At 35.1% G+C, this 23,363-nt stretch overlaps 2 protein-coding genes across 3 annotated transcripts in view; both read left to right on the top strand.

Moving 5' to 3' along the window:
* The window catches only part of LOC129947955 (protein encore), a 54,203-nt gene extending 35,008 nt beyond the window's left edge, over positions 1-19,195 (top strand). For both annotated transcript variants that reach the window (XM_056058740.1, XM_056058741.1), the window contains exons 7-17: positions 1,176-1,481; positions 1,547-1,773; positions 2,048-2,263; positions 11,305-11,666; positions 11,731-11,885; positions 11,946-12,176; positions 12,242-12,301; positions 12,380-12,683; positions 12,764-14,337; positions 14,409-14,514; positions 17,681-19,195. In XM_056058740.1, coding sequence (XP_055914715.1) covers positions 1,176-1,481; positions 1,547-1,773; positions 2,048-2,263; positions 11,305-11,666; positions 11,731-11,885; positions 11,946-12,176; positions 12,242-12,301; positions 12,380-12,683; positions 12,764-14,337; positions 14,409-14,514; positions 17,681-17,745 — 3,606 coding nt within the window. In that variant the 3' untranslated portion in view covers positions 17,746-19,195. The remainder of the gene's footprint in view (positions 1-1,175; positions 1,482-1,546; positions 1,774-2,047; positions 2,264-11,304; positions 11,667-11,730; positions 11,886-11,945; positions 12,177-12,241; positions 12,302-12,379; positions 12,684-12,763; positions 14,338-14,408; positions 14,515-17,680) is intronic.
* A 745-nt stretch (positions 19,196-19,940) lies between these two features.
* LOC129945141 (putative nuclease HARBI1) lies at positions 19,941-23,325 on the top strand. The gene is made up of 5 exons (XM_056054800.1): positions 19,941-19,964; positions 21,980-22,089; positions 22,144-22,579; positions 22,667-22,811; positions 22,869-23,325. Exons 1-5 carry the CDS (start codon positions 19,941-19,943, stop codon positions 23,273-23,275), a joined length of 1,122 nt encoding a protein of 373 aa, XP_055910775.1. The 3' UTR covers positions 23,276-23,325.
* Positions 23,326-23,363: the final 38 nt, after the last annotated feature.

Below are 23,363 nucleotides of genomic sequence, written 5' to 3'. Positions count from 1 at the left end.
GACCTCGCCTACCCACTTTCGGGATAAAAACTACTTTGACCTGTCTCCACGACATGAGCCCATGTTTGAGAACGAAACATCCTTTAAAAATTTGTTCCAGCCATGGAGCTCCACATCATGCAACTTTTGAAGCATAACTGGCAGTATGCCATCCATGCCTGGGAATTTATGTGGAGAAAAAGTATTGATGGCCCACAAAATATTTTCTCTGGTTATGACGAAATTGACTTGCTCCATATGAGCTACGTTTAGCTCTGTGGTTTCAAGCGATTCGGGGTTATCACTCTCGCAACCCGGAAAGTGCGTCTTCATCAGTAGCTCAAGAGATTCGGCTGGAGAGGCTGTCCAGGTTCCATCAGGCTTTTTTAGAAATGAAGGATTACAATGTTCCTCGATATAAGGTAAAGTTTTCAAACTTTCGACTTCGTAAGATTTACCTTTGAAATTCTTAATATACTCAAAAATTCTTAATTTATTTCGAAATGGAAAGATTCAGAAATCCTCCAGAAATTGGATTGAATGTAAATATTTCTGAAATGCATAAATAGGTCAAAAGGATCTATGCAATGACGTATTTACTCCTATCAAAAGTGTTAATTGTTATTTTTTCCCTTAATATGTATTAGGTTTTCTTATATTTATTGTTGTTAGAAAATATTAAATTGTAAACGAACTCCTAAGGATATAGAAATGAAATTAGTCCTCATTAAAAAATATTTAATTTTTCAAAAACTGAAGGCAGACCACGATCTCGGTCGGCATTGTTTCGCGGTTGGCAGTAAATTAGGTGTCGCCGAGACAACTCGGTCGGCGTATAATGGGTCTTTTAATTTATTTTTAATTGTTAAAAGTTGTTTTATCATCAGACTTATTCAGACTTTTAGATAAGAAGTTGTTGAACTAATTTAATTTTTAAAGTAAGCAGTTCTTACATGTATTTGTCATGAATTTTGTTATTAGGAATTGTTTCATTAGGAGTTAATGGTTATTGGATAGAGCCAGTTCAAAGTTAGTGATGGAATTTTGACCATTGTGAACGATAAAAAAGGTCAACATTATATTTAGTAATAAATATAAAAAAATACCTTCCTTATGTCAATGCGAGAAAGTTAAAAAATATATAATGAATCATGTATAATTTCTTTTCTAAGAAAAACATTATTTTTTTTTCTCAGATTCGATTCAAGTCCCTGTTTCGTGAACGCATGTCAGATGAGCCAAGAAAATCAATTCTTAAACGTGATACTCATAGCTTCGATGACTCTCGCCAAAGTTATTTATGCCCCGATCGTGGTACACTTGATAGGAAAGCAAAAAGTTTTGAGGAACGCGAAGAAGAATATGAAAAAGTTCGAAGACGAATTTTTCGCAACCGCGAAAATGGTGAAATGATGGAAGAACCATACTGGAATTGGTCAGAAAACTCAGAGCAGGCTTCAAGAATGCGTCAGAGTAACAAGATGCTGAAAGTTCAATCTCCCGTAAGTTATTTTCCCCAATCCTTAAAAAAAAGACAAAATTTTTAATTGTGTACTTTTTTTATTAGCAATCAAATGACATGCGCAACGATGGACGACCAAGTGTTTCAAAATCTCACAGCTTCGGCGGCTATGGCGGCCCCCCACCAAATAATAACAACGGCAACAGTGGAGCTCCGCTACTTCGTGGCGATTCCGTGAATTCCACAAAAAGCTCCGGACCACGAATGTTTTCGAAGCAAGATTCTATCGGCAGCACGAGTACACCATGGCGATTATCACCTTCAAGTAGCGGGTAAGTACCCGTAATTGAAATGGATTTTTCTAAGGTGTTTATTTTTTATGAGTATACAGATTGCATCTAGTCGCTATGTAATTTATAAATTTTGTTCATGAAATATTAAAGTATATTATTTCCGACATTGAGAAAGTGTGCATATGGAGATTAAAGAAAAAAAAAATATAAAACAGAAAAAGTCAAAATTACAATTTGATGTAAATAATATTGAAAAAGATCTCTCTTTCTCACTGAATTTATGTGTTCTCCCATTTTGTTTTTTAATAAATAGATATAAAACACAAACACAATCCCTGCGGTCCGATTCGGTAACTCCCTCTCCAACTGGATATGGGAGTGATGAACACACGCCAGAACCGTCTGTGGTCCACTCGCCGCCACCGGCTCCATGTGGGCTTGTATGGGCCGTCACTGACATAGCCAGTGTGCCACGAGGCAGTGTCCTCATAAATCCGCACACGTTGCAACCAATAGTTAATCAAGACGGGTAATTTACGATTAAAAACAAAAATTAACAAACAAACTTAACTTTATAAATCTTTAAAAAAAAACACAACAGAGTTTCCTTTCTTTTTGTTGATTAAATATAAAGTTCACAAAAATTGATTGATAACTGTATATCTATGTTGATATTATTCTTTTGAAGGCGATTTCCGATAGATTTTAAACAAAAAGTTTGCAAAACGTTTGATTTATTCTTTTTTCTTTATTTAATTTTTAATTAAATAAAATTTGCTAACTTCTAATATTTCGTTTTATTTTGATATTAATCCTCTGTTGATCTTATTTAATTTAATTTTTGTTTTATTGTACTTCTCCTATTATATATATTTAATATATATATATTTTTATTAATTTTACCAACTTCGATTACCTATGTTTCGTTTTTTTTTGTTTATATTTTTTTACTAATATGATGCACTAATAATGAATAATAGTAATAATACCATTTTGCTTCTCAAGGGTTGTACAACTACTATAAGTTATTGTTGTTGTTGTTGTTTTTTAAATAACTTCGACCTCATGTTGCTGTGTTTTTTTTATATTTAAAATGGTTTTCTTTTGAGTGCGTTTATTTGCTTCATTCTATGCTGTTATTTTCTTACTTTTTTAACTTGTAAGAAAATTGAAATTCTCCTTTTTAAATAAATTTTATCACCAGCGAAAAAACAGGGGCTATTACTGACTTGCTATTTAATTTTACACCTCTATTTATAAAATAGTCTCTAATTTAATTTTAATTAAAAATAATAAAAATAAAAATCTTGTATACGAAATCTTAAATGAACGTATTCGAAGGGGATCCTAATAACCGATGCTTTAACAAAAATTGTAATTCTTCAAGAAATGTTCTCTTCTATAGTCTACGGATCAAAATTTAAACCTGGATCCCATAAAAATGTTAAAGTGTTTTTACAAAGTATGTTTTTTTGTCCAGCCTATCCCCAAAAAAGCCGAATCGTCCTCACCCTCTAATTACCAACCGATTGCACTTACGTCCCTTCTTTCCAAGGTCATGTAAACGCTGAACAATTATCAGCTCAAGAAATATCTTGAAGATCGGAAGCTTCTTAATGACGGCAATACGGCTTTCGTAGCAATAGGTCCACTCGTGATCTCATGGTTCATCTTACATCAACAGTGGAGTAAATCCATACATCGCTTTGGAGAAACTAAGAAAAAGCATTTGATAGGGTTTGGCATCAGGCTCTCTTATCAAAAATGCGTGCTTCGGATTTCCTGAATCCCTCCTTTATTGGATTAGTAATAACCTTTTGAATCGTTCTATACATGTTGTATTGGATAGAAGTCTGAAAACTACAAAATAAATGCTGTTGTGCCCCATAGCTCTGTTCTATCTCCAGTGGGTTGGTGCTCCTGCATCTTAAGCCTCTTGGATAGTATTGAATGTAGAGCATTTAGATTGATTGGTGATAATACCATCATAAGATCATTTACGTCGCTTGAACATCTGTGTTTGTGTCGAAATGTTTCTTGTCTCACCCTCCTTTACCGTTATTTTAATGGTTTATGCTCTAGAGAAATAGCCAGCTGCATTCCTCCCCTTAAACAGTTCAACCGTAATACTCGCGCTTCTAGGAAAGCTTATCAATATACACTCGAGCCCAACTTCGGTGGTATTGTCAAGTACAGAGATTCGTTCTTTAGCCGTACTACGCGAATGTGGAATGACTTGCCACACTCTGTCTTTCCCAGCCATTGCAATATTCAGGAATTCAAAACCGATGCGCACCGACACCTCCTTAAAACCCCTCTTTCCCTTTCTTAGTGCTCACACTGTGTCTACATAATAAGGGTAGAGTATTATCTACTTGAGTGTGCGCTTATATTATAAAAAAAGGCAGATTCGACAAAAATCATTGAATGCTTATAGAGAAATAATAATTTCAAAAGAAATGTTTAGAGGAAAGTAATTTCCTTCGAATACCGTTTCTAATTTTTTCAAATAAGCTTTTTTAGTTGACAAAAAACTGTAAACTTTTAAGTTTAATACTCTTTTCTTTATTTTACGTACAATAGGGAAGAATACCTCAAAAAAATGGAAATTGACTGTTCTTTTCGACTTCTACTTAAAGAGGGCCAGTCCTTATTTCAGTTTTGTTCAAATAAATTACAACGAGAGGGAGATAGAAAAATCGATCTCATTGGTTGAATAGTTCGGGTTCTGTTTGGCAGCTCGAAACGAAAAATAATAGGACATTTTACATAAGTCAATTTTCATATCATATTAATTATTATGGTATTGCATAAGCCATAATATTTTTGGCCACATATTAAACGGGAATATTTTGCAGATTCGATTTCAGTCAATCAAAATCCTTTTATTTACAAAATCGTTCAATTTTTCTTGTCTTGTTGGATTTATTTGAGAGTGTCTAACTGATGCAAGGATTTTGACTTTTTCAAATTAAGTGATAAATTATGCATTGAGATAAAAACGCAGAAGTTGGAATATACAATTCAAAACTGAACTGTAGCTTTTTACAGAGATTAGTATAGTTAACAATATTGAAAGCTTTTGAGAAGTCTAGTAACTTCAAACACCCACCACGGTTGTCATGTAAATCTTTTTGAGTAGGAATGCAAATGAAACCAGAGTCAACAACTTTGTATTCAAATGTTCAAATATTGTTTCAAATACTCAAGACAAAAATAGAAAAATTGATCTCTGCTCAATTTGAGACTTGGGAACCATTTTCCACGAAAAGGGAATAAAAACAAGTAGGTTAATTTTTTTAATTTGAAAATATTTGGGATGTATTTGAGAAGGAAAGTAAGAAACAGCTGTATAAGTTTAGGATTGCCTCCGTCCAAACTTATAGTCTTATACTTAATTGCCATCAAAGCTTAAACAAGAATTAGCACTGATTTTCCATTGAATGCGAAGAAACATAAATAAACTTACAATCTAAGTTGAAAGGTATATTCGTTCATTTTGTACTAACTGCTCATTTGCGATATTCCCCTGATTGTGCTTCAGGATTAATTTAAAGTTCATAATTATGTCGCTTTATATAATAAATTACTTACTTTACTTTACTTTAGTTGGCTCTAAATTGCATTGTGCTCCTGGGCCTCAAGTAATAACTTTCGCCAGCTTTCTCGATCTCTAGCTCGCTGCCTCCAGTTTCGAATACCAAGTTGACGTGCGTGGGCCTCAACTTGATCACTTCACCGGAGATGAGGCCTGCCTCTGCTTCTCGTTTCCTCAGGCTTGGCGTTGAATACCTTTGATGTTCATTCGCTCGACTTGCCTTAAGCATTTAACACGCAGTTTTTTTATAGGTGGCAAGTCGGTGTACAGCTTGTATAACTCATGATTATATCTTCTCCGCCAGATGTTACTTTGCCTGTCGACACAAACCGGACCATAGATTGTATGCAGAACTTTCGTCTTGAATATACCAAGAGATCCTTCATCCGCCTGGGAGAGTGTCCATGCTTCAGCACCATACAGCAAAACTGGGATCATTAAGGTTTTGTATAGTGTCAATTTGATACTTCGCGATAGAGCCTTATTATTCAACTGCTTGTTTAGGCCAAAGAAACAGCGATTAGCAAGGGTAATTCTATCTCCACGCCGATGTCATTTGCAGAATTAACAGAAGTGCCCAGATAAACAAAGTCGTTTACCACCTCGAAGTTGTATCTGTCAATTGTCACATTTTGACTGAGTCTACGGTGAGAATCGACTCTATTTGACGACAGTAAATACTTCTTTTTCTCCTCGTTGATGTCAAGACCCAATTCTTTTCTTATATAATAAATACTATCAAATATTCAAATTCCTAAGTACAAGTTGACTAAATAGCAATACTTTACTTAGATGTTAAGTCGATAAATTAAAATCTATAAATCAATAAAGTGTGCAGGTTTGCACCCAGATAATTAATTACCAACAAATCTGTAAATATTCAAAACTATAGGACTCAATATTTGGAGATTATAAAGATGTTGCGAAAATAAAGTTGCATTTAGATCAAACCAAATTGCAATTAGGAGAAACCAATTACTCTAATGGATTTTTCATCATCGAAATGTATAAAGCTGGATATAAATAAAATACCACTTGTTAAAACAGCATGTATTTAATAGATTTAAGTAACTTTGTTATGACTCTTAATCTCATAAAATTATCTTAAACTATCTTTTAACATACAGATTATGAAATTTTATATATCCAACAAAAAAATACTGATAAAACTCTGTGTTCTAGATAGCTAAAGAAAAAGGCCAACTTATATTAAACCTATGTAGACTTTTTTTCTTATAAAACTATTGGTTTCGAAGCAATCTCGCAGGAAAATTAATCCCAATTACAGCTAAAATTTGTGAATAGTCAATATAATCTGCTACTATGTCACGAATGAACGAACATAACCTCTGTGAACTTTCTACGAATGTGAAGAGGCAAAAAAAAGTAATTTACATCTCGTTTCATAGGTATGAAGTTTTATGTCCCATTGAAGCCTTTTCACTACAACTCTCGTAAACCCTTTTTGGATCTTTTCGATTCTAAATGAATGAAGAAAATATGAAAGTATTCACTGCAGTATTCAAGATCAGTCCTTACAAACGCAAAATATAAACACTTTAAGGTGTGTGGATCGGAAAACTCCGTTGAGTTTCGCAATATGAAACCTAACATTGAACTGCCTCTATATGCTTTACAAAGTCAAGTTTTGTGTCAAAAATCACCCCAAGATCTTTTTTAAAGGTTATAACGGACAGTGGCATATGATTGATTTTAAAGATAAAATTAATTGGACAACGGTTTCGAGAAAACGTAAGGCTTTGACATTTGGAAATGTTCAAATGTAAACAGTTACATAAATACCAGACCGATAAAAGATCAAGATCTTGTTGCAAAAGAAAACAATTATGTTCAGATTTTATATAACGAAATACTTTTAGATCATCCGCGAACATCAAGCACTTTGAATTTAAAAATTTTAGGAATGTCGTTTATAAACAACAAAAAAAGAAGAGGACCAAGATGGCATCCTTGCGGGACACCCCACGTAGCAAATACCAGTGCCGAAATAATGTTATTTATACGTACTGAATATGATCCCTTAAGTATGAATTTATCCATTTTAAAAAGTTTGAGTGAAAACCTACTTTATTTATCTTAATAAGTAAAGCATCATGATTGACTACGTCAAAAGCTTTAGAAAAGTCAGTATAGACAACATCATACTGATAACCTTTCTCAAGTGCATTCAAGACTAAATTACTAAAAATAGCGATCTACCAGCTACAAAACCATGTTGGTAAGTTGAAATCATTGCTTTAAGATAGTTTGAAGCATCTTGCCTACTACCTGATTTGTAAATAGGAGTGATTGTTAAACGTTTCCAAGTATTAAGAAACTCATTTGCAAGTGAACGATTAAAAATAATTTTTAAAGGAACAGTCAATGCATTCGCACACATTGATTGGTGAAATTCCATTAATATCACGTCGCTGATATCACCCTTAAGCTTAGACAACGCTAACTCAATCTCAGAAGTGAAAATATTTAAACTTAATATATTTATAAGAGTATTTTAACATTAAGTCATAAAGCATTCATCTTTTAAATATACTTTTAGCAGAGTTTGGTAAGGTTATAGTGGCTGTCCAAGACGGAAACGGACACACTTAGGCCAGTTTAATGGCCCGTTGTGATACCACATGAATCTTGAGGCTTTCTCCTTAGCTCAATGGAACCAGTTTGAGTCCCCTACAAAACGTGAGAGGAAAAAAATTCTCCTCGGTAATTCTTGCGTTTTCGAGTCAGAGCAGGACATGTGCAGAGAAGATGAAGAAGTGTTTTTTCCTCGTTCATACAGCTTCGGCAAAAGTCATTTGAGAATACGCCTAGTCTCTTGGCGTGCTTTACTATTAAACAGTGTCCGGTTATGACACCTATTATCGAGCTTATATTCGATCTGCTTAGAGAGAGCAAGCACCTTGAACGTTTTAAATCCAGTGTTGGCCAGATGTTTTTTTATGACTTGACATGTGGTGATGTTGTTCCACCTGGTGCCTGCCCTCCTCACAGCGTCTTTCATTAGCAACAGTTTACAAGTAGCGATTGGTATGCCAGTACGTGCCAAACGTGGTAGGATGGGCTGTACTGTACCATTTCTGGCGAGTTCATCAGCAAAGGTAAATATTAAACTGTTGTGCAATCTCCATTACAGATGCTCGACACTTATGGACTTTTATAGGGTTTGTAGAGACAGAGTCCAGAGATTTGATAGCGGCCTTGCTATCTGAGAAAATACGGATATATGTAAGATGTTGATATCACGTTTTCTTTAAGCCAGGACAAAACTTCCTTTATCGCCAAAAGTCTTCGACGAAGATTTGAGACGAATAGCAGAGCTTGCAGCTGTTTGTTTCCTAAATATGTAAAGAGGTGTTAGGTAGAGTAAGGTGTCCAGTGCCGCAGATGAGGTCGTGCGAAGCAATCCGTTGGACTTTATTTAGCTTATCACTGTTTATACCTTTCTCTAAAGCATTCAACCATACTGCCGCACCGTACATTAAGATCGGTGTGATTACCGATGTGTATAGCCGTGATTCTGGGTTGTAAGCCCCATTTATTAACAATAGCTTTTTCGCAAGAAAAGAGATCTACAGTAGCTTTTTTGACTCTTTCCTGTACGTTGCGTATCCAAGTTAGTTTTTTATCTAAGACAAGACCCAGGTATTAAGTCCCGTCTGAGAATTTTAATTGAATTCCTTCAATATAGGGAGGATTGACAAATGGAATTTTGTGTCTCCTCGAAAATAAGACTAGATCGGTTTTGTTCACACCGATCAGCCCAAAGTATTAGTCTGTCCAACGCATTTTATACGAGTTCTCTTAGGATGTTAAGATGCTTTCCTGAAACTGCTATAGCAACGTCGTCCGCATAGGCTATCACTCTGAAGCCCTCCGCATCCAGACTAGTTAGGATTTCATTCACCCCTAGGTTCCAGAAGAGAGGAGATAGAACACCACCTTGCGGTGTCCCTCTACTAATGAATCGTCTACCAGAAGAGTTGCCCAGTTTTGAGTTAATTATTCTGCTAGTAAGCATTAAATGAATTAACTCCCGAAGCGAACTCTCTACATTTAGAGATGTTAGTGCAGATGTGTCCACTTTGTTAAAGGTACCTTCGATGTCAAGGAAAGCAACCATAGTGATCTCTTTATGATGGAGGGAATATTCGACGGTGCATACTAAAGTGTGTAACGCTGTTTCCACCGATTTACCCTTACAGTAGGCATATTGAGACGAAGACAGAAGTCTTGTATCGATACGTGCCCTTAAATGCATATCAATCAATCTTTCCAAGGTCTTAAGAAGGAATGATGATTGACTTATAGGTCGTAGATCTTTAGTATTGACTTGGGAGCATTTACCTCCTTTGGATATAAAAACAACTTTAACTTCTCTCCATGCCGAGGGAACATGTACCAGGTAAAGACAGCTGGTAAAAATTGCCTCAAGGATTGGTGCAGTTATGTCAAAAGTCTTTTGTAACTCGGTATTATTCCATCTGGTCCTGCAGATTTAAATGGTTTGAAGCTGTTGAGAGCCCATTGTAGCTTAGCTTATCCCTTGTGATCAGACCTTGTGGATATGTTGTATTTGAACTTGAACGTATATAATTGTTACAAGTTTCGGTAAGAGAACTACCAGGAAAGTGAGTGTGCAATAGTAAGTTCAGCGATTCATTACTTGAATTTGTCCAGGAGCCGTCTGCATTTTTCAAGCAGCTTGGTTTCGCTGGACTAGTTGAAAGAATTTTCCGTAACCTAGAGGCTTCAGAAGTTTCTTCTATCGTGCCACAGAAGGATCGCCAAGAATATCGCTTCGAATTCCTTAGTGCCTTCTTGTAGATTCTTAGGGATTCTTTGTAAGAGTCCCATTGAGAGGCTAATCTTGCGGCTTTAGCCCGGTTGAAAAGTTTCCTCTTTCCTCTTATGTGTATAAGTGGACAAGCAATTTCTAGCAATCTGTTTAGCAGAATTAAAAAAAGGAAAACCATTTATTGATTTTTCCAAAACTTCTGTTTTGTTTTTTTCTTTTTAGCAACATGAATTACTCGAAAACCATCTTTGAATAGTCAAATTTTCAAAATATTTCACGAACAAATTGTTCGACATCGTAATTTTTGTCCTTCCCTAATTAAACTTGATGAAAAAAAGAAACATTTTGCAAACTAAAATATAACTAAAATATATCCTCATTAGAAAGTTGTGTTCAATAAAAAAAATACATAAATAATTAATTTAAATTACAAAGAAAAACTTTCTGTCTCCAATCCAACAAAAATATACCCACATTAAAACAAAAATCCATATAACTGTAAAAGAAATGGACTAACTTCTTGAAATCCCCGAACAGATTAGGGCAACTGATTGTAAAAAGTTTGCTTGATTGGCATTATTAACAACCTCTCATGTCTCAGGTTTATTAACCAATTCAGACAATGACTTGCTATCCTGTGCCTGGGTTTTCGTTACTAGAATTTTAGTTCTTTTTTAAAAGTTATTGATTTTGGTATGTCACTGTTTTGTTATGATTTTGTTGTTTTTTAATTTGATTTCTTTAAACGGAAATATTCTTCTCATTTTATGTTTTATTTTTTGTCTTCCTTTGCTTCTGTGTGTTATAAAAATATAATTTTTGTTCGGACTTGATGTGAAATGTTTGCATACCTAAGTTAAAGAATAATAATAGTTTTAGCTTGTTCTTCAATTTCAATTTATATAATATGGCTTTTGATTTCGAAAATAATAACAAAAAATACATCACCACCACTTCTACCACCAATACCAACATTAAAATATCACGAATCACTTGATTTATTTTCACAAAAAAAAATACAAAACCAATTTTTGAATCTAGTTGTTTTTAAACGGCTTGTTGAATTGGCTCCCAATTAAAAACAAAATAATGACTGAGTACAAAAGTTGAGGCATTTAAATTCTAACATTTTGTGTACTTGCGCTTGTTTTTTTAGTTCAATTTATCATTTTGATCCGTCCAATTTGCCACCAAGTCAAGCAATGGCTTCCGGAGTGTACAGTAAATCACCGTTAGGGGTCAATATGAAGAAGAAACAAACCGATAAGCATAAACTCGTCAGTAAAATGGATAACTCCTCTTCATCCGGTAACGATTTAGTGTCTTCATCTTCATCGAATGGAGGAGGAGGAGGAACAAGCGGAGAAGTAGTAAATAATACCATCGCAGAAAGTTCAACAGAGACTGTTTCGGAATCATCTACTCAAACTGTGGTGCTGGCAGCCATAAGTAGGGATGAAGAGAACGATTCCAAAGATAGTAGTATTACTAAGCGTGAAATGGATGACATACAAGAAGGTAAGGGTTAACTATGATTCCAACGATATATGTACATTAAATTCACATGCTTGTTTTTGAATAGAAACGACTGGAGTATCGGGAGAAGACTGTGAAAAATCAGCTGTAACGGTTACAGCAAAGGTTTTTGACCGAATAGAGGTGCAAAAATTCAAACATCAAGCAACAAGCCCGAATATACCTTCTCCTGACCCAGAAGGACCAGTACAGTCAAACGAAGTAGGTTTTTTCATTACAGTTTTGTGTAAACCTTGAATACGAACATTTTGTTTTTATTAGATTGTTCCTCAAAATGAACCGAAAATTGAAGTAAGAGCTCAACCAATACAACAACCAACAACAGCAGAACTTTCAAATTCAAGTAGTTCCACACCAGCTAGTACCAATGATAGCAAAAAAGATGAACCCAAGAATTGGAGCTATACCCAAAGCTATCAGGCTATTGATGGTTCAACAGTGTTCCAAACAGCAAATACTAATCCATATTCCACAACGACATATCAGCAAGGAGTGAGTATTTCTGAGTTGTCACTGGAGTATTCAATCTCAATTTGAACGTTCCTCTTCTTTTATAGCCTGATGGAAGTGTTTATGCGGTTCCCCAAGGAATGGTGTATACTTATCCTCCGCCAATGGTATTATTAAATAATTGATAGAAAATAAAATTTGTCACCCTCTGATTTATTTTTTGTTTTCTTTTTCATTTCTATCAGGATAATGAAATGCAGGGTTATTTTATGCCTGTATTTGATCCGTCTCAACAACGTGATCCTAACAGCTTATTGCCGCCTGGGTCACAGACCATTTATCAACCTACAGGCGGAGCTGCAATGCTTCCAGTAGCTGCTTACCCAACAACACAATTTACTGGGGCACCTATTTATCCAGGGCAAGTCGTTTACTCTAGCGATCAATTTGCTGCTAGCGGAGCAGCAGTTGCTGCAGCGGCCAGTGGTCAAATGCAGCAATATCCAATGACTACTACTTATCCCATAGGATACCCGTACCCATATAATGGTAAAATATAACAAAAACCAATACGAAATATAAAAATAACTAATTTATTTTTGTTTGTTTGCTTTTTAAATTATAAAAAGGCTATTGGGGCCAAACTATGACGTATTATGTGCCTCAGCAATCCCTTGCAAACGCGGTTCCTTCATCGATTATTCCACAACCAACGGCACCGCTTCAAATATCGAATGGTGTGTCGACAAGCCTTGCAACGACTGTAAGTCAAGTAAATGCAAGTAATCATTCAAGTGCCCCAAACAATAATAATAGCCACACCGTCAGCGGAGGAGGTGGTGGCGGTGGCGGTCGTGGAAAACGAGCAACTCCGCCTCACCACCAACAGAATAGCGTGCAAGGCAATAGCCATTCTGTCACTTCGGCAAATGCAACGTATCAATTGGGACCAGGCGTTCCACTTGCACTTGCATCCGAAATCAACGGTCCAACAATGTACGCCATTCCACAGCATGCAGTCTTTTCCTCAAATATGCTTCCATATACTCACCAAAGTACAACGACGCCCGCGAACGCAGCGGCCGCCACTGGTGTGCTCACTCCACTCCCTCATCAACCAAACGCTGTGATCAGTTCTCTATTCAATCATCCTCCCTTGACTTCGAGCAATGGGCCGATCCCTGTAGAACCACCTCAACCGACAAGCTATTCTGTGCATGCAAACGTAAGTTCAAATCATGCAGCCGCCAACACCGGTACAGCGCAATCCGCTCCGAGTACTCCTCATTCACTTTCGCACCACAATCAGCGAAATCCTCCTCTCTTTGCAACTCCTCCAATTCTGTCAAGTAACTATAACTCACCCATTCAGAATCACTATCAGAGCTTTACTGACGCACAACACACAGGTGGAAACTCATCCCATACCTACGAGAAAAGGAACAGCAACGGAGTAGGAGGAATGAACAAGAATAAGTCTTCAAACAATGGTGGATACTCCTCAAACGGACGCCAGAATTCATCATCATCGCTTTATGGAACACCAAACAGTAATATCAACAACAAGCCTCCGGCCGCATCGAATGACATTTCCAACCAGTCTATGATGCCTTCGAATGGCATTCAAGGGCAGCGTCCAATGCACATGGGTCAGTCAAAACGCATAAACGGTGCAGATAAATCACAAAACTCCCTGTTAAACAGTCCCCACATGGGCATCAACGGGGGTCGTTCAGATTCAAATCACAACGGCAACAGCAGCAGCAACCAAAGTACACAAAACGGTTCCGAAAGCAAACCTCGGGTATCTTCTGGATACCGGCAGAAACCGAGCAATCTTGAATTTCGCCGTAGCGTGAGTCAGCGAAATTCACCAAGTGCTAACTCAAATGAGAGCAACAACAACTCGCCCAACAGTATTGTGTCAGGCTACACTACAAGTGGTGGTGGAGGAATACCATCTTATGTTGCAACTGCTGCTGATAACCAGCAGTCATCACCGGTGTATATAACGCGAGGAGCGCACATTCCACCGATGCATGCGGCAGCTCAAAATGCTCAAGCGGCTGCCGTTGTTGCAGCCGCAGCGGCTGCTAACGAAGCAACAGCAGCCGGTTGTCATCAACCAATTATTGGAGCCTATAATCATCCCGGTGCTCCAGCTGGTGTTTATATAAAATATGGACAGACATATTTTGCACATGTAATTGAAAAGAACTTAAACACAAAAACTATTTTGTTAGTATATTTTTGACTTTTTGATTTTTATTTTAGCCAACTGTTGCTCTACAAAACAACCGTCGATCTCCACCGAGTGATTTGAGACCACAAATGGCACCGATTACAGGAATGTATCCGGCAATGAATATGATGATATCAGGTTTGTAAATGCACAATAAATTTTAGAAAAGAAGAAATTAAATGCAAAACACTTTAAAAAAATGCAAATTCAAAGTAATGTTTTGAAAAAGTTTGTAGTTAAGCAGTTACACTAACTGAATTGTTAAGGTCTCTTTGTATAGAGCTTTGGCATCGTATATATTGTAGTGATTTAAATAAAGTTTTGTACATTTCGAAGCAGTGATGATACCAATAAAAATGAATAATCGAATTTAAGTCAAAGTTAAGGGTGCTGGAAGCACAAGAATATTGGTATCATATATTAAATTCTTAAACAGAGTAATTTAAATAAATATAAGGTAGTATTACTACTTAGTAGAGAGGCCCTTTGCTTTATAACAGCAGCAAAACGCCTTGCACCAAATTTTTGTTCGTTTCTTCTCCAATCTTTTACCTTTCCTCGCTTTTTACGCGTCTATCAAAGTCTTCCCATAAATCCTCAATTGGATTGAGATCCGGGGATTGTGGTGGGTGTGGACGCACATGTGCAATGTTATATGCCAACCACATACGCACGTCGGGGCCCGTATGTTTTGGGTCATTGTCGTGCTGAAACGTGAACGAGCCTGTTAAGTTCAACTTTTCAGCCCTTTTTTCAGGTTTTCCCGATCCCTTTTGACGTACACTTTTTCTTTTAAAAATCCCAAAAGAAAGAAGTCCAATGGTGTTAAATCACAATGCCAATTGACATCGCCACGAACTTGATATAATACCATGGAATTTCTCGCACGAAAGATGCACTGTTTCATTGGATAATATCTTAAAACAACATATTGTCCAGATCCATATTCTCGGTTTCTGGCCAGAAAAATTCCGTTATCATCATTCCCAAAACCAGCTTGGCCGACCTAAGTTAAACCGCACTAAATAGTCACTTAAGCATTAGGTTTCTAAAAACTACTCGTAAATTCTCAATTGTCCAAATGGCACAATTATGGTTTGGACGAAATGTCAAATAAATTTGTCCAAAAAAATGACATTAAGGTGTGAATTGCGATCAAAAGGGTTGGGTTAGGTTAAAGTGGCTGTCAATGATGGAATCGGACACACTTAGGCCAGTTGTGATACCACATGAATCTTGATTCAATGGAACCAGTTTGAGTCCCTTACGAAACATGAGAGGATGATTATGCTTATATAATTTAGATCGTTAAAGAAGAATTCTCCTAGGTAATTCTTGCGTTTTTTAGCTAGAACAGGGCGGCATGTACAGAGAAGGTGAAGAACCGTTCTTCCTCTTCATCGTACATTCAGCTTCTGCAAAAGTCATTTGAGAATACGCCTAACCGCGTGGCGTGGTTTTCCATTAGACAGTGTCCGGTTATGACACCTATTATCGAGTTTACATGCGATCTGCTAAGAGATAGCAAGCACCGTGATGGCTTTAAATCTAATGTTGGCCAGATGTTTTTTGTGACCTTGCACGTGGTGCTATTGTTCCACCTGGTGTTTACCTTCTTCGTAGCGTCTTGGAGTAACAACAGTTTACAAGTAGCGATTGGTATGCCAGCACTTGCCAAACGCGGTAGGATGGGCTGCACTGTACCTTTCCTGGCAAGTTTATCTGCCTTACAGTTACCTGGAATGTCTCTATGGCCCGGCACACAGCAAAGGTGAATATTAAACCACCAACCCCTTATTTTGTTTTTGAACCATCTGAATCGTCTTCCTGGAATGCTCTATTTCTGTCGAATTGCAGTTGGGGGATGGTGTAGTCTGTGTTCTTTGGAATTGATTCTAAATACCCAAGAATTACGGAGTGGCCAATGTTGTTGTAAAATCACTGCGACAAAGTTTTGAGGCGAATAGCAGAGCTTGCAGCTATTTGTTTGCTAAATATATCACGAGGTGTTAGGTAGAGTAAGGTGTCCAGTGCCGCAAATGGCGTCGCTCGTGCGAAGCGATCCGCTTACACATAGGCAAGTTGAACGTAGGACTTTATTTAATATGTCGCTGTTATAGCTTTCTCTAAAGCAGTCCACCATACTGCCACACAGTACATTAAAATCGATCTAATTACCGATGTGTATAGCCAATGCGTGATTCTGGGTTGTAAGCCCATTTATTACCAATAGCTTTTTTGCAAGAAAAAAGAGCTACAGTAACTTTTTTGACTCTTTCCTGTACATTGCGTTTCCAATTTAGTTTTTTTGTCTAAAACAAGACCCAGGTATTAAGCCTCGTCCTTTAATATAGGCAGAGTTGACAAATGGAATTTTGTATCTGGTCGAAAATAAGACTAAATCGGTTTTGTGTGGGTTAACACCCAGTTCACACCGATCAGCCCAAAGTATTAGTCTGTTTAAGGCATTTTGTAAGAGTTCTTTTAGGGTGTTAAGATGCTTTCCTGAAACCGCTATAGCAACGTTGCGTCGTCCGCATAGGCGATCACTCTGAAACAGAGTGAACTTGTTGTACATAGATTGTACGAAAAAGTGCCTCGATCATCATAAGTGTTCTTTTCCAAAATTGTGGTATACTAGACATTCAAACAAAATCTGCACTATACAGAAATGTAAGTACCATTCGTCTCAATTTGAGATCTTCCCCGTGACTTTAATAAAAGACGTCTTTGTGGTAACATGATCAGCCAATTTATGGCTTTCCAACCAATTTCAATTTACTGCCTCTTGTCAGGAACTGATAAATTCTCAAATTAGCCGCTAGGAATCGGTTTAAAACTGTAGGTCCCCTCCATCCGTGACAACAGTACTTGCACACAGGAATGGTTAAGAGTTGTAAGTCTCCAGGCCCTAGTTCTCAACGGACTGTTGCGCCACACAATTTATATTTATTTAACCAATTTCACTGTAGCCTTGCACTGTCATATGAGAGATCTTGGGTTTAGTCCCTGCCTGTCCCACCTTACAGTGCGAGGAATTGACAAATCCTCGAAGAGTAATTGCTGACCTGAAAAGTGCTTTCACAACTTAGCCGTTCGGATTCGGTATTACAACTGTAGGTTATCTATTTCCCTGACATGATCCGCATTCAGGAATGGTTGAGACTTGTAAGTCAGTAGGCCCTATTTATCTAAGAACTGTTGCGCCACCTAATTATTTATTTGTAACCAATTTTACCAATCTTACTAAAAATATCTATTTAACTGTGACTTTTTTAAATAATTTTACAATTTTTTTTTACAGCACCACGACAAGTGCAACCAAGGCACCCCAACCCTAACTACAAGGGATCCCGACCGTCACGCTAATCCAGCATCAAACATAAAACAAAATTAATGTCGTAATAAAAAATAATAATAATTTCCGGTCCATTTTACACAAAAAAGAAAAAAATGCAACAAAATATACCAAAAGGAAAATAATAATAAAAATTTAAGAACAAGAAAATACTATGATTAAGTAAAAGATTAAAAATCGTCAATAATTACGTAACTCTTATAAACATTTGTTTATACATTAAAACAAAACAAAAAAAAAAGAAATAAAAGAGAACCAGAAATCTCATAAAAAGTGCAGACGGGGTATTATGTGAAAAAGATTATACAACAAAACAAAACGAAATGAAAATCAATGCACATAGATTTCTAATTCGATTCCTAATTTATTTCCAATAATTGCAACACAATAGCTAATCAAACATTTATGTTAATATTATAATTATTATTATTATTATAAAACACATTAAGCTAATGTTTAAGCCTGGTGGATATGAAGAGATATGAAGATGTTAAAATAGAAGTGATATTCATTCTTACGACTCCATCTCAACTGTCATACACCCCAATCCTTACAGCCAATTTGTGACAAGACGGTCTGGTCAAGTGGGCAACTCTCTCCCGCATCAGAGCTATCCGCTCTTAAGCATAATCATTATTTTAAGTAACAGAAATTTTATTTTTTTCTGAGCCATTATATTATTATTTATTTATTATAATTATTATTAATTATTTAGTAATGAAACTATCGTAACAACTTATTATTTTGACTCCACGTATATTTTTCTTTAATTTGTTTTTTGTTTTTTTTTTTTCTTCAAAATTATTTAGTTTTCTTTTTTTTTCTTATATAAAATATATAAACAATGTTATCTTCTTCTCTCCTTGCACTATTTCATACTAAAAATTCTGTTTTCTTTATTAAATTTAAGAAAAATTTCGAGTTTCCGAAAATGTTTTTTTTTTTAGTTTTTCTTTATTAATTTGTTGCATTTATTAAAACAAATAAAAAATACACTGATTACTTGTTTTTCCTTTTACTCAGAAAATTAAAATAAAATAAAATAAAATAAATAACAAGGGAAAGCTACTAAGTTCTTGAGATTTTCATTAGATTCCAGAACTGGGTAACAAATTCTTCCAACTGAAACAAAATAAAAAAATATAAACCATAAACACATAAATAATAATTATAGAAAAGTAAACAAATAGAAATAAACAAGAAACAGAAATAAAAATAAAAAAAAATATATATTTATTCTAAATTAAATAAAACAAAACGAGTATACAAAATCATCAAAATAAAACAAAAACAATGCATGTAGCATACATAAAAAGTACATGGTACATTTTTAATGTACATGGTTTTATGTAATAATTTTATGTGTAAGAAATGAGCGGAATTTTTCAGTTAGATTAGTTAATAATAAACAAATATATATAGCTTAATATAAAACATCCACAATTCAGAAAAAAAAGAAAATAAGGGGAAATAATATTAGTTTTAAAAAATTTACATCAACACTATTACAAGAAGAGAGGGGATCGAAATGAATAAATGATTACAAAAGAAAGAAAGAAAATAAACATGTTAACTTATTCTCATCATCCAAACAGCCGGAAAGGATAGACAAAGTTGAATGCTGAGATTATACTATGAGAAATCAGACCGGAAGTGTCTCGAAAGTCATCTGTTATGATTATGTATTGTTTTGTTGAATATGCAAAAGTTGAAACTATGTTGAATAAAAATAAAAGAAAATAAATAATAATGCAAGAATGGTAGAAAGGCGAAAGTAAAATACAAAGACAAGAAAACCTATTAAAAGTATATAAACAAAATAAAAAAGGAAACAAAATTAAAAAAAAAAACATAAACTAAAACGTAAAAAATAAACAAAAAAAGAAAATATATATAATGTATTTATTTATTTTAATTTATATACACTTATTAGAGAGATATATAAATAAATATAAAATAAGATAAAAACTGAGTTTATTTCGATGTTTTACTAATTTATCTGTTTTTTTGGCATTCTATAAATAGTAAAGTAGAAAATTCGTAAAAAAACGCATCGGCAGTAGCCAGATTTTTGTATTTTCAAAAATTGGTACAACTGAAAGAAGATCTGTCAGAATAATAAACAAAAACACAAATAAAAGAAAGTTTTATGAAAATCAAAAGTCAAAATTAACTTAGCAAAAAAAAACTAACTTAAACTAATAAAATGGGCAATTTTCAAGAAGACATGGTAAGGAAACATCTGGAAATTGAGATTCTATACAAAATAGTTCATTTAATAATTGCAGCTTTGACATAAAATAAAAACTTCAAGAAGGGGGTTTGTTCGTAGACTACATCATTAACATGTGGTGTTGAAGTGAGCTTAAAGCTCGCCTCAATTCTTTATATACCTGAATCGAGTTGAAATGTGCTTGATTCAAAAATTTGTATAGAAAAACCTGGGGTAGAATCGCGTAATTCGATAGTTGACTGTTACTGTTTTGATTATGAACTTTTCTTTGTACTGCGTTAGGTGATCACTAAAAGTTTATGATTGCTTTGTAGCACTAACATATTATACGGTTATCAAAACTATATAGTTAATAAATTTTGATTTATGTAAGATTCTACTTCCAGGAATTTTATATTTGGCAAAAAATATAACCGACTCCATTCTCTTAATAACCTCGACGCTTATTTCAGCAACAGTACTTTGACCCATCGGTGCAGCCCCAACTTGCCTATGATAACCACCACCTCCAAGAAGATTTAAAGTTGCAGCCAGTTGAAAGATAGAATATGTATCATATTAATGATCTTAAATCGAGCAACCGCAAAGCATACACAAACGTTTCTTTGTTCAATCGAAAATTTTTCAAGAATCTGAAATAAATAATTTATGTGTAGGTGCTTTTTCGAAAAAGGGTAGTTTTAGGTTAGAACTGGAAGTTGTTCTAAATAATGTTGGAGACCTTCAATTCAATATATTTATAGTGGATAAGTAAAAGTTGCTATAAAGTACGCTTTCATTGATACTTCTGTCCCCAATATCTTTTACAACTGGTTTGAAATGATTGGACAATGATTGTAATTTATTTCGCAATAGGTTAACCATATATAAAGAGAGGTTCTATATATTTTGTTCTCTGTATGTTGTTGTATTTGAATACCATTTTTTATTTGGCCTTCTGTATTTTCCACAATAGAATCTCAGCTGTTCTCGCTCGAAGTTTTTCAACTCATTTGCAGCTGTAAACCAACATCCAAATCCATATCTTAACACGTTCGCTGCCCCCACAGAAAAAAAAATGTTTCTACTCTGTGTGCCATAAGTGTGTTTTTGTTCAAAAGTGTTCGTTAAGCATATATTAACTGTGCTGTGTATTTTTTTTGTGTTTTGTCAAATTATTAACTGTTTTTTAAGTGTTTTTTTTTTTACTTCATTTTTATTAATTCATTCTTAACCTATCTTAAAGCTAGACAAAAATTCATAAAACTAGCCTAATTATCCATAACTTACAACTAACTTAATGGTCCCATACGGACACTCTAAGTTAAACTATAACACTTAATACTAATGCCTTTCGGCCCTAAGATCTATTTTACTTCATTTAAATTTTATATATTTTTGTATTTATTGGGCCTTATCGGGAATCTCCCGGGGAATTTTATTTCCCACGGAAAGTTTCATTCCCAAGAAACATTTCGAGTTATCGTGAATTTTCCTCGGAATAAATTTTTCCCAGGGAAATAACTACCAACATCGAAAAAACAAATTTTTTTCGGAACTCAATTTCGAATTGTGTGCAGTGTTATCATAGGATCTTACTTAAAAAAAATTTAATTGTTAGTTGAAATTCCCTGTACAATAAAACAATATCCCAAACAAATTTCCCCTATTATGAATTTGTAAAATCTTTTAAAACATCAACTTTGTTTCTTTATTCATTAAGAATATTTGAAACATCATTTTACGTTTCTTTATTCAGAAGAATATTCCGGATAAATCATTTTGCGGTTTTTATTTATTCGTTCCGGAATATTTAAAATGCGTTCTTTTTTTTTCATGTGAAGGAAGAATTATATGGTACTTTTGTTTCCTCAAAATTGGCATAAAATTGTCCTCTTTGACTCTTGAAGAATTTGAAGAATAAAAAGTCCCTCCATCTAAAAACACTGTTTTGACAGTTACATTTCTTGTTGTTTGAAATAATTTTTGTTTTGGTTACATCGAATTTTAAATCTTTAAAATGCATAGCATAGGATTTGTATTACTGGCGGTGGAGGAGGAAGAAACAAAAAAAAAGTGCAATCAGGTCTATAAGACGCCAATTAAGGGATAATTCCAACCCCTTGGAGCTACCACAAGAACTGTGAGTAAAATTTTGCAATATGCCAAATTATCTTTTTAATTATTCTTGTTTCAGATTTATCAAGAATTATCGAATAAATAAAAATGTATTCAAATATTTGCTAGATACCCTCTCCGATTCTTTCCCCATAGCAAAAAAATCATTCGCTGTGCCGAAAATCGTCAGGCTAAGTGCGTGTCTTCGTTTTTTTGCTGAAGGTGGGTACCAAAGAGGAGTCGGTAAGGACCACGATGTAGGTATTGCCCAATCAACATTCTCAGAAGTATTGTCAAACTTCCTTAACATTTTCGAGGAAAATCTTTGTCCAGAATGGATCAAAAGTCAAACCGCAGAAGAGCAAAGAAGTACGAATTTGCATTTTTTCGAAAAATATAAACTTCCAGGAGTGATTGGGTGTATAGATGGAACGCACGTAAGAATTGTTGGACCGCATGCATCTCAGCACTTGTTTTTCAACAGAAAAGGATTCTATAGCCTGAATGTTTTACTTGTAAGTGGTTCAAAAGTTGTCTATAGGTATTGTTACCTATATTTGAATACGGTTAAGTAAATACACATATTTTATTCATATTTTTAGATTTGTGATGAAGAAATGAAGATTCGTTTCGTCGATGCAACACATCCAGGAGCATGCCACGATTCATTGGTGTGGAAAGTGTCGGAGTTTCGTTCCCATTTGCTACAACGATATCTGAGTGGCGAACGAAATTTTTGGCTATTAGGTAAAAACGTTATAATTTTGTTTTGAATTGTTTTACCATTAATTTTTTTCCTCTTAGGTGACGCAGGATACCCATTAGCGCCATGGCTACTTACTCCGCATAGAACATGCCAGGAAGGATCACCGGAGAGTAAATTCAACAAAGCACATAAAGCCGCTCGCAAAATAATTGAGCAAGTGAACGGGGTTCTGAAAGGTAGGTGGAGATGCATTCTAGGCGCCAGAGAACTCCACTATGAACCCCAAAAAGCAATCCAAATCGTTAACACATGCTGTGCTTTACACAACATGTGCATATTTTTTAAAAGCAGTCTTCCAATGGAGTACCAGGTTGACTCAACGATTCTGGAAGATACCGCGGATCCTTCGAATGTGCTATCTGAAAGTGACCTCCAATCAGCAAGCGATGCCGAATATTTAGCCGTTGGACAGGAATTAAGAAGAAGTATTGGAAACAGCATTTGAAACTTATTTTTTTTTTATTTGATATATCACATCATCTTCAATTCACAGTCAGGAACTTCACAAACATATCTATATGTATATATATATA

This window comes from Eupeodes corollae, chromosome 2 (assembly GCF_945859685.1).
Source record: "Eupeodes corollae chromosome 2, idEupCoro1.1, whole genome shotgun sequence".
Taxonomy (NCBI): Eukaryota; Metazoa; Arthropoda; class Insecta; order Diptera; family Syrphidae; genus Eupeodes; species Eupeodes corollae.
This window is presented reverse-complemented; position numbering and strand designations above follow the sequence as displayed.